Source organism: Giraffa tippelskirchi, chromosome 13 (assembly GCF_054371585.1).
Source record: "Giraffa tippelskirchi isolate mGirTip1 chromosome 13, T2T-mGirTip1v1.2.pri, whole genome shotgun sequence".
NCBI classification, from domain to species: Eukaryota; Metazoa; Chordata; class Mammalia; order Artiodactyla; family Giraffidae; genus Giraffa; species Giraffa tippelskirchi.
The window spans coordinates 21,916,135-21,927,050 of record NC_137287.1 but is presented as its reverse complement, the minus strand read 5'-3'; the positions used below and the strand labels follow the sequence as shown (position 1 = coordinate 21,927,050).

Here is a 10,916-nt window from a genome sequence, read left to right as displayed (position 1 = left end):
TCCCTGGGCAGCAGGGTCTGCATCTGGATGTGGGGTCGGGGTTATGCTGTGGAAATGCTTTTAAGCTTTGGTGCCTCTCATTTGCCCTTGAAGGTCCCTGAGCCTTGAGTGCTGGTCCCATTCTCTCCAAAGGCTTCAACCTCACCCATGGTTGGGCTCTGTCCGGATCCCAACCCCTGACCCCTCCTGCCTCAGCTCACACTGCCCACTCCTTCCCTTTTGGCCAGGGGTAAGGCCTTGGGTGTTGCTTCATTGCTGGCCTCTCTTGGCTTCTCACCTGCTTTACACGTGGGACTCGCTGTCCTCCAGAGTCCTGGGCTCAGGCTGTCTGTCTCTGAGCCCCTGACCCCTCCGACCATGCAGGGGCCTTGGGGCTGGGCCCACGTGACGGAGGCGTTGGGAAAAGGGTAGGAGGAAGAACTCGGATCTGTGTAGGGGAGGCTGCTGCTTTCCTCCATACGGGTTCAGGGAGCCAGGCTCTTGGGGAAAACGGCGGGTGATGGGAGCTGTTGGGGCCCACATTGGAAAGAGGCCTGGGCTTCCGCTCGGAGCTTGAGGGAGTGGGAGGCAGGAGGGCTGAGGACAGGGCCTGACCGGCCACCCCGTCCCCTTGGCAGTGACATCTTATACCCCAAGGACTCCTCCAGCCCTCACAGCGGCGTGCCAGCCGAGGTGCTCTGCAGGGGCCGGGACTTTGTGGTAAGTGCTCAGCTCTCTGGCCTCCCGGAGAGGGTGAGGGGTTGCGGGGGGAGGACGGGGGCTACACAGAGTCCTGGACCTTTGCCCAGGCAGTGGGCAAAGGGCAGGAACGTGGGGCCCGGTGGGGCGGTGGGGAGTAGAGGGCTCTGGACTCTGCCTTGCTCTTCCCTCCTCTCAGACCCTGGAGTCTTCAGTTTCATAAGAACCTTTGAGTTCTTAGCCTGGAAGCCCATAGTTAGATTCTGACCTAGGAGCCATTTGACCTGAGTAGTATTTTTAAAATATTGACTTACTGTCTATTTTTACAAAAAGCAATCAGACTCATGCTAGATTTCTACCTTGTCATGAATAATTGGACAGTCTGATATCACTGGACCTAGAGCCCCAAACAATAGCCACTTTGAACGGGGCTGACACTCCCCATTCACCACAGTCCCTGGCACACTGTTCCCTGCACTGTGGCTGTGGGTTTGAGCAACTCCTGAGTTGGCTCATGCCTCCACCTCGTCACCCTGTCCTGCCCCCCACCCCACCCCCACGCTTATCCAGAGCTGAATAAGTCCCAGCCAAGGCATTCCTCCTCAGGGCTTGGCCCCTGAGCTGCTGTGGCCTGCACTGCCTCCCTTGACCTTGGCAGTGGGCTTTGAGTTTGCAGCAGTGTCTCCTTGGCGCTGTGAGCTCATGACCTTGGTGAGCTCATGCCCAGGTCTGATCACACCAGGCAGCCTTAAGCTGTTTAGGAGTGTGTCTCCATTTTCTCTTTTCTCACCTGGGTGTCCCGGCTCCTTTGGGTACTGAGCATCTGGATGCTTCTGTGGTTTGTTTTCATCTCGGGGATCAGGGTGCCGCGGCATCGACTCCCACACTCACTCATGGCACGTGTGCTGCTCAGCCTTAGCTGCCTGTCAGCTCTTCTCTGTTCATGCAGACACTGTCATACGGGTTGTCTGCGAGAGGGTCTTGTCGGATCTGAGTTGTTGTAGGTGACATACGGGCAAGGCATCCCCCACCCCAGGAAGCTTCTGTGCTGTGGAGTGGGTCCAGCTGCCTTCCTGGAGGTGCTGGGCCTGGAGCTCCTCCACAAAGGAGGAGACAGAGGCTCAGAGTGGAAGTGACTGCCCACAGCCAGGATCCAGGCCCAGTCTGCCTGACACCCAGGCCCGGCTTGGAGCCTCTACTCTGTGTCCTCACCCCAGACTCCCAGGACAACAGCAGGGGCTTGGGGGACAGTCCTAGGAGTCCTGGAAACACCCCTCTTTTTTCTCCCTCAGATGTGGAAGTTCACACAGAGCCGGTGGGTGGTAAGGAAAGAGGTGGCAGCGGTGACTAAGGTAAGTGATGTCCTGCTTGATCTGAGGCCTGGTCCCACTACTGCAGGGATGGGGGCCGAGTGGGGCTTTCAGGCTGGGCGTGCCTCACCTTGCCCCCTCCCTGCAGCTCTGCACAGAAGACGTGAAGGACTTTCTGGAGCACATGGCCATAGTGAGGATCAACAAGGGCTGGGAGTTCATTCTGCCTTATGACGGGGAGTTCATCAAGAAGCATCCAGATGTGGTGCAGCGGCAGCACATGCTGTGGACAGGCATCCAGGCCAAGTAAGAGCCTGTTGGGCAGGCAAGGGGCAGCCAGGCAGAGGACTATCACGTCGTCCCTACCCTGCCTCCAGTGGGGAGCACAGCCTGGCTGCAGCTGGGATGATGAATGCCAGTTTGGAGCTGTGCACACCCCTCCTCCACTCAGGTGGACTTTGCTGCGTGATCCCAGAATCCCCCTGGCAGAGGCCTGTCACACCCACTCCCGCTGATCTGACCTGACTGGCCTCTATTCTGAGGGGTTGGGGAGGAAGGGGAAAGCACTCAGGAGCAAGGTCCCAGGCTTATGTGGCCCAGGGCAGGCTGGCGGGAGGCCGGCTGAGGAAGGGAGGGTGGGCTGCCACTGCCCACCCCCACCATTCGGCTCTAAGCTGCAGGCAGGGACCACCAAGGCTCCACACGTGTGGCATCTTGTGGGGACGTTTCTGTTGGGAGGCAGATGACCGGGGACATGATTTACAGTTAAGAGGGTTTGTTCTTCTTTTCAGATTAGAGAAAGTTTATAATCTTGTGAAGGAAGCCATGCCAAAGAAGCCGGATGGACAATCAGGTGTGGAGGGCGTTGGCTCGGTGGGCCCTCACCCCGACACTGGCTCTAGAAGGGCTGGTTTTCTAGGGCTTGTCGGAGCTCTGCCTGGAGGGGATGTGGGGCTCAGTGGTGGCTGCCCTTATGCGCCCTCTTCCCCTTCCCTACAGACCTCAGCTGAAGGCTTGTCTAGTGGCAAAGCCTTGGCTCAGGGACTGAGGCTTCTGGACTCCAGGGCGGTGTCTGGATTCCAGGCCTGGAGACTTCTCACCCTCTTGGGTTGGCAGGGTGGCTACTGGCAGGGACTCAGTGGTAACCCACCCTGGCTTGGGTCTCTGAATGTGGAAATCTGATTTTTCTGGTTCTGTTTCTTCCCTCATGGTTGGGGTAGCCAAATTCCTTCTGGGTAAGGTGGTGGTGAAAGGCGAGACTGGGCCACTTGCTTCTGCACCAGCTGGTTTGCATTTTTCCTGTCCCCTTCCTCTGGTCAGCAGAGTGTCCTCATCGGAACGGAAGGGAGTGTCCGTGGGGCAGAGGGGCCATGGGCCTTCGCCCCAGGTCCTTCCCTGCACGGTCTCTACTGTCCTGAGCAGCCCTGTGTCTTCTCCCAGGGCCTGTGGGGCTGGTCTCTGGGGACCAGAGAGTCCAAGTCGCCAAAAGACAGGCCCAGCAGAACCACGCGCTGCTGGAGCGGGAGCTGCAGCGGAGGAAGGAGCAGCTGCAGGCATCCGCGGTCCTGCCTGGCGTGCGGATCAAGGAGGAGCCCATGAGTGAGGAGGGGGAGGACGAAGAAGAGCGGGAGGCAGAGGACGAAGAGGAGCCCATGGACACCTCGCCCGGCGGTGGCCTCCACGGCGGGCTGGCCAACGGGCTGCCTGCTGGGCGGGCGGCAGGCGGGGACAGCTTCAATGGGCACCCGCCCTCCGGCTCTGCCGGCACCCCCGTAGCCCGGGAACTCAGGGCCTTTGTGCAGGCCACCTTTCAGAAACAGTTTGTGCTCACCCTGAGCGAACTCAAGCGCCTCTTCAACCTGCACTTGGCCAGCCTGCCCCCCGGCCACATGCTGTTTAGCGGCATCTCGGACCGCATGCTGCAGGACACGGTGCTGGCCGCCGGCTGCAAGCAGATACTGGTGCCTGTAAGTAGCGCCTGCGGGCCCGGTGGCAGACGAGGCCCTGTGGAGGGCTCCTGGGCACACACGCCTGTCCAGGCAGAAAGTGGCTGTGGGAGAGAGGCTGGCAACCAGAGTGGTCTGAGTCCTGCTGGCTTTGGGGAAACAGCTGTTGGTAGGGTGTGTGGGTCAGCGGCACTTGGGAGACCATTGGCCTCGGTGTAAATGTTGGTTCCCACGTGGTTGCTGTGTATGACATTGGGCTGGTCAGCCTCCCAGCCCGGCACCCTCATCTGAAGTGGGCGAATGTTAGTTTTGTGTCATGGGCTTTGGGGAGGGCTGGGTGGGTGCCTGTAGGCCATCACCTGTTGCCTGGCACACAGGAGGGCTTTGGCGATGCCAGCTCCCCATCCTGGGGTCTAGCCCCTTCCTGTGCCAGCACCCCACCCATTCCTGCCAGCTTTGCCATTTTTTACGATGATTTCGCTTCTAGTGTCATTTGATCTTCTTGTAATCTCAGATGAAGAAACTGAGTTTCAGAGAAATAAAATACACTTACCCAGGAAGTGATAGAGCCGGACACTGAACCTCAGTACAGCGGCTGCAAGTCTTAAATCCTTTCTGCTGCAGCTGAGATGAGCGGACCTCTCACCAGAGCCCTCCGCTGTGCCTGGATCCTGGCGGGCCTCCCTGTCCTAGAGCTGGCTGGCCAGCTCTGTGGCTTTTCAGTGAGCATTTCTGGTGCCGAGCCTGCAGGCGCAGGGTGGGCCACCTCCACCCCGGGCTCCTTGTCTTGTCCCGTCATTGGAAGGGGTCCTAGAGGGGGGGAAATACAGGAGCAGAGGGATCTTTGGAGACCATCTCCCTGAGCTGAGGGTACAAGGGTGCCCAGCTGTGGCCCAAGGGAGGCTGCGCTCTTCATTCTCCTCCCAGGCTCTGTCCAGACCTGTCAGCAAGTCGAGTGAAGTGGGGCTGTGTCTGCCTCTTAACAAGGGAGCACTGACGTCTGCAGTGTAAGGTCAGAAGCACGTGCAGCCTTGGGTGATCTGAGGCAAAGGCCCATCCCTGTGTATGTGAGGAGCAGAAACTAGGACAAGAGGCCCTGGGTCCCAAGCTGGCTGGCGTGTCCCAGGGGACCTGGCCCTCATGGCAGGGGGCCTCCTTGGTGAGGTCTCTACAGAAGGTAACTGGGGTTTGGGCACCCTGCACTATTTGGAGCCTCCCTTGTCCACCCAGCAAATGGGTTCAATTATCTGCAGACTTGCCTTTCTCTGACTGAGCCAGGCAAGGCAGGGGCGCCTGCCTGATGTTAGCCAGGCCATCTTGGGCTGTTGGAGGGCATAGAGGACAAGGGACATGGAGTGGCCATCCCCAGGACCTGCTCATGCTACCGCTTCTCAGTAGGGTCGGCACCCCTACTGAGAAGATCCTGGACTTTTCTTCCAGCTCTCTTGCCGATTTCCCATCTGTATCTTAGTCATGTCCAAGGTGGAAGATTCCTCAGACCTGTCCAGCCTCATTTTTTTGTTTTAACACTAGGGAGCTGAGACCCCGGGAGAGCGAGGATACTCGCAAAGACCCAACTCCTAGTTCTACTGCTTATTAGCTGTGTGACCATGAACACTGAGTAAACCTCTCTGAATGGGGCCTCCCTCATGGACAGTGGCTACCTCTCTGGTAGCAAATGAGATTTAAAGCCCACCTGGGACTTTATGTGGTAGGAATTGTTACTGTTACTTGGGTTGTGGCGCCAAGACCGGAACCCACTCTGCCAGGTACCCTTTCCCCCGTCCCCTTCTCCAGGCACCAGGAGCCTGGGCTGCCCTCTCCGTGGTCCATCTTCAGACTCTGCTGAGCCACGTGGCACGGGCTGCTTAGGGTGGATCAGGGCCGCTAGTCTATGCTGACACGGCTTTTGTAGGAGGGATTGAAAGGAATTCCACGATATTCCTAAGGAGTTAGGGGGGTGGGAATGCTTCTTAGACACATCTGAGGGTTGGTTTAGGGTGAGAGGACACTGGATGTGAAAGCAGAAGGGAGAGCTAGTGGCAGGCTGATGGGAAACACAGAAGCCGCCTTCCCGCCTTCCCAAGCATGTCTGTGGCTTCGGGCCGGGCGTGTCTGCTCCTCACAGAAGCCGTCTCTGCGCGTGTGGCTGGTGAGGAGGGAGAAGCAGAGACAGGTTTGCGGCTGCCCACAGCTAGTGAGAGGCAGAAGCTAGGACTGGAGTTCTGTTCCCAGAACCGGGCGGGTGCAGACTGATAGGACCAAGAGGAGGGTGGATTCGTGTGTTAAAGCCAAACAGCCAACTCATGCCTGGGCCTCGGTCAGTTTCCCCCACAGACGGCTGCTTCCCCGGATGAGCAGAAGGTGTTCGCCCTCTGGGAGTCTGGAGACATTAGTGACCAGGTGAGGTGACCTTCCCATCTCCCCAGGAGGGAGCAGGGCGGTGTTCTGCGGGGTGGGGGGAGAGACCTTTGGGGAGACCCAAAGTGTAGTCGTGTCCATTTCAGATTTTCCAGCCACTCCCGGTTTTAAATATTCAGTCTCTGTGGCCCCGTATATTTCAAAACATACTGGATGTGCCAGTAGTATGAGCCAAAAGCAGTGGTTCCCAAATGTCAGGCTGGACTGGCTGTATCAGAAACACCTTTTAAAAAGTACAGGACTGACGCCCAGAGATTCAGTTCAGTTCTATAGGAATCTGGTATGGTCCTAGGTATGTAAGTTTCTACAAAGCCTTCTAGATGATTCTACTGCCCAGCCAGGCTTGTGAACAGGTGATGGACCACATTTCTCAGGTGACTGATGGTGGTAGGAATCAGAAGGATTTCTTATCAATCTCAGGTGTCAGATCAGATCTCAGCGAAATCAGTCCTTTTGCCTCTAGTCACACCTGGACAGGAATGAACGGAATATGAATTCAACCAGCAGGATCTGAGGTCCAGAAGTTTTCCTTAAGTCATGAGCTTGCCTGAATTTTAAAGATTAAGATTGAATTGCTAGACTCCAATAGATCCATCCTTTTCTAGGTCTTGTCCTTAGGAACTGGGAGAGAGGGAGTGAGCAAACGCCCCCACTAAGATCTGTGTCCCCTTTTGCATCTTAGAAGGAGACTGACAGGCAGGCTGAGAACACCAGTGGGGCAGGGCCTTCTGTGATGGAGAGCCCTCTGGAACAGGTCTCTATGCTTTTGGCCAGGGTGGGTGGCATCTGGGTTTCCTCCTCTTGAACTATTCCAGTAAGTAAAAGGGAAAAAAGGTAGTAAGTGCATATTCTTCAAAATAAATAAGACTGAAAGCTGTGTGGGAAACTGGTCTCCTGCTTTGCCTGACCTGAGTCCCACTCCTCAGAGGCATTCACTTTTTAATTACAAGATATCATTATATATATACACACACATACACACATAAATACACACACACATATACACAAAATGTGCTTCTGCTATTTGATCTCTCACCTTCCTATTTTCAATGGGCTTCTGGTTGCATTGGTTGAGTCTTTAGTTCTCAGCTATGTTGGGAGAATGTGGACAGGTGTGGGGTGTATTTTTTTAGTTACATCACATATCAATGCTAGACTAGAAATGTGTTCGTTGTGGAGACAAATATCAGTAGTTTACCATGTTCATTTCTTTTTTATACTACTATTCTTGTTTTCACTTGCATGGTTTTCTGAACACATAGATACCATCAGGAGTACTGTTGTTGAGTCCCAGACGCCTCTCCAGTGGGACCAGCTGCATGTCTCTCGCTGGCTTGCAATCTTCCTTGTTGCTTCATCTTAGCTTCTAAGGGGACCAGAGGAGTTGTCTGCATTCTTCCATGTCTTAAAATGGCTTTCTTCTGTCCTCAAGTATTATTTGTCTGGGCTAGGGTTTTGGAGGGCAGATCATCCTCCTCTGAATTTAACATACTGTTCCATCATACTCAAGCTTTCAGAGTTGTCGTCCAGTTCCATGGTCCTCTGTTTTTCGGTCTTTTCAGTTTGATCCACATCCTTCCCTTAAACCAGACTTAAGGTTTTATTCTTACTCTGCATATAGCACATCAGTGCATCTCCAGATGTGCCCTTGTGTGGGTTATTACTGTGCGGGATGGTTGAGTCATCCTTACGAAGTTCCGAAATTTCTTGACCTGTTTTTTCTCTATTCTTTTGGAATTCTTAGGTCACACGTTAGACATAGTGGATCAAATCTTTTGTCTCTCATTTAACACCTCTTGTTCTTTTGGCGGGATTTTGACCGTCTTCTCTCCTTCCTGTTTTTCTTTGGGACGTAATGCTTTTCATGGCATCCTGTCTTATTTACGCATCAGGACTTTAAGTCTCTCACTCCTCATCCTGTCCTGTCTTCACACAGTTAAGGTTGTGGCTCCCCTACCTGCTCAGTTATCCTCTTGTTTTTCTGTCACACAAAAGTATGTCTAAAAACTGCTCCTCTGCTGTTGGCTTTACTGGCATTTTTGTTCTTGTGTGCATGTATCTTTATTTCTTCATTTTATTGGGGTCTCTCTAAGGAGATGACAGACTGGCCACACGTATTTGTCTTTAACAGAAGTCCTAAGCAAGGACTTTGATCACAGACTACAGTGTGGAGTTGGGCCCTTAGCTTTAGATTTCTTATTTAGGGATGTCTCTGTTTTAGATGATTACTTCCCGTAATAACATGTTTTTGCTACTAAAGCATCGACAGGTTTTGCTTGAAATTTTTTCCAAAAATTACCGGGTGCGCCGGAACATGATCCAGGCTCGGCTGACTCAAGAGTGTGGAGAAGATCTGAGTAAACAGGAGGTGGATAAAGTGCTAAAGGTACATCCGTTTTTGGTATAATAATATGCAGAGGCTCTGAGCTTCTGTTCTGACCATGAGCCTAAGAACCACGATGCCCACAGCTGGCTCCTCCCTGTCTTAGGTGGAGACTGTGTGGAAAGGGATCTCATCTGGTACCCTTCCTATGGCTGTACTTATTAATCAGGCTTCCTCTGCACCCCTCCCCAGCCTGCTGGGTCTTCAGCAACAGATAATTGGCATTGGTCTGGTGGGTTTATGCAAAAGGACTAAATTGATTAAGATGTAAACTCCATTAATAGTCTAGCAGGTCATCATCCTTAGTGACAGGGCCTAGATTAGAATCCTTACCCCACTCCTCCTTTGAATTGTGTACCACTTTTTTTTTTCCCCCTGTAACCCCATACTAACTCGTGTACTCCTTGCCTTTAGTAGAATGATTTTTACATCAAATTGAAAAATAATTAAAAATACTTAATTCCTATTAGGCATTGTCTTCCCTGTGGATCAGATGGTAAGGAATGTGTATGCAATGCAGGAGACCTGGGTTTGATCCCTGTATTGGGAAGATCCCCTGGAGGAGGGAATGGTTACCCACTCCAGTACTCCTGCCTGGAGAATTCCATGGACAGAGGAGCCTGGTGGGCTGCAGTCCGTGGGGTTGCGAAGAGTCAGACACAACTGAGTGACTTAACACTTTTTTCATACCATCTTTATGAGTTGACTGTGTGGCACATATATCATACTTGCAGAAGCATTTAGTTGTAGCATTTAGCATTCAGTTTTACTGAAAACTGATGACAGATTCCCTATATTCTAGTATTCTTATATTCCAGGTCCATAGATGCTGAAGCAATTTGTGAAGCACCTCTTTTCTGGTTAGCTTATTCATATATCTTTTGTATCTTGTGTTATTAAAGCACATTCGTTTATAGCCCCTCACTCTTAAGACACCCCTGGGGAAAGAAGGGGTTGAGACCCACGCATGGAGGAGGCTGGGTGGTGATGCCACAGCATCAGGCAGGTCTTGATCTCCTGTTTGTGTTCTCTCCATGAATCATAAATCAAGTTTTGATATTCTGCACAGAATGTGCTCCTTTTCGTGCTATGTCTTTTCTCAACATGTTTCTTTATTCATAGGACTGCTGTGTAAGCTACGGTGGCATGTGGTACCTTAAAGGGACAGTACAGTCTTGACAACAGTTGCAAATCACTAACCCAGTGAATCCAAGCCCATGGACGGACGACAGAGCCAGCAGAGGTGGAAGTAGAGTTTCGGTTGCTTCAGAAGACTTGGAGCAAGAGGAACTGACCATCTCTCGGCCTGGGGCCTCACACTGTCCAGTGGACAGAGGGGATCACACTTAGCCAGTGGCAGGGTCACCTTAAGGTAGATGGCTCCCAGAAGAGACCAGCTGGGACCTTCTTTGCAGTACAGTTTGAAATTCGTGATGTATTTTGCTTATTATTTGGTTTCATTCTTATAATAAAGAGAGTGTACACTGTCAACGGCAGGATGATGAAAATCATGGTTTAATATTTTACTTTCAAACTTAATGCCAACAAGATCTGAGTTATGTTTACAAGATGAGGAAAACCACAAGGTTTTTAATATTTAAAATGCCTGGAAGCCAATATGAACTCTTCAATTACTATCTGCTAAGACTTCTGCCAACTTCATTAAACAAACCAAACCGAATTGTTTCACTGTTGGTTTCCTGTGACCATTTTACCTTTTAAAACAACCTACTTTAAGTCGCAGTCTAAACTGTTTACATGAACCATAGCAAAAAATCAGAATCAAATACATTTATTCTCAATGTTTGCATACGGATGCAAATAAAATGAGGTAAGTATGGAACAATGTATAAGTGAGGTCATCACACTTTGATGTAAAAAATTTATATTTTGTGTATTTTTAAAATAAATGCTAACACTAACCTGGCATCATGGTGCTGCTGTCTTCAAATGGTTGCAAGAAGGCAGTTGTCTGCTCTCAGAGCCGTGTATGTACATCAAGGGGGTGGCAGCCAGCAGCTCTGCCCGCTGGAACTGTACAGTCACATATGTAATTGTAAAATTTTCTAGTACACATATTAAAGATAGTACAAAGAAACTTGTTAAATTTTTATGTATTTTACTTAGCCTAATATAGCTAAAATATCAACATGTAATAAAAATATTAAATTTTTTTGG

General features: G+C 51.7%; 1 protein-coding gene and 1 long non-coding RNA gene across 11 annotated transcripts in view; one reads left to right on the top strand and one right to left on the bottom strand.

Moving 5' to 3' along the window:
• POLR3E (RNA polymerase III subunit E) overlaps positions 1 to 10,916 on the top strand; it is a 31,354-nt gene extending 20,438 nt beyond the window's left edge. For 8 of the 10 annotated variants that reach the window (XM_081554557.1, XM_081554556.1, XM_081554559.1 and 5 more), the window contains 8 exons: positions 618 to 699; positions 1,971 to 2,030; positions 2,137 to 2,294; positions 2,780 to 2,841; positions 3,429 to 3,955; positions 6,260 to 6,337; positions 8,616 to 8,741; positions 9,861 to 10,916. In XM_081554557.1, the coding sequence (XP_081410683.1) occupies positions 618 to 699; positions 1,971 to 2,030; positions 2,137 to 2,294; positions 2,780 to 2,841; positions 3,429 to 3,955; positions 6,260 to 6,337; positions 8,616 to 8,741; positions 9,861 to 9,917 (1,150 nt within the window). In that variant the 3' untranslated portion in view covers positions 9,918 to 10,916. Of the gene's footprint in view, positions 1 to 617; positions 700 to 1,970; positions 2,031 to 2,136; positions 2,295 to 2,779; positions 2,842 to 3,428; positions 3,956 to 6,259; positions 6,338 to 8,615; positions 8,742 to 9,556; positions 9,599 to 9,860 lie in introns of all 10 variants that reach the window. The other 2 variants (XM_081554561.1, XM_081554555.1) reach the window with 1 other exon arrangement.
• LOC145531633 (uncharacterized) lies at positions 6,461 to 10,804 on the bottom strand. Its single transcript, XR_014072613.1, has 2 exons — positions 10,662 to 10,804; positions 6,461 to 6,824 (listed from the first exon to the last, which is right to left on the bottom strand). It is a non-coding gene; the product is annotated as an uncharacterized LOC145531633 (long non-coding RNA).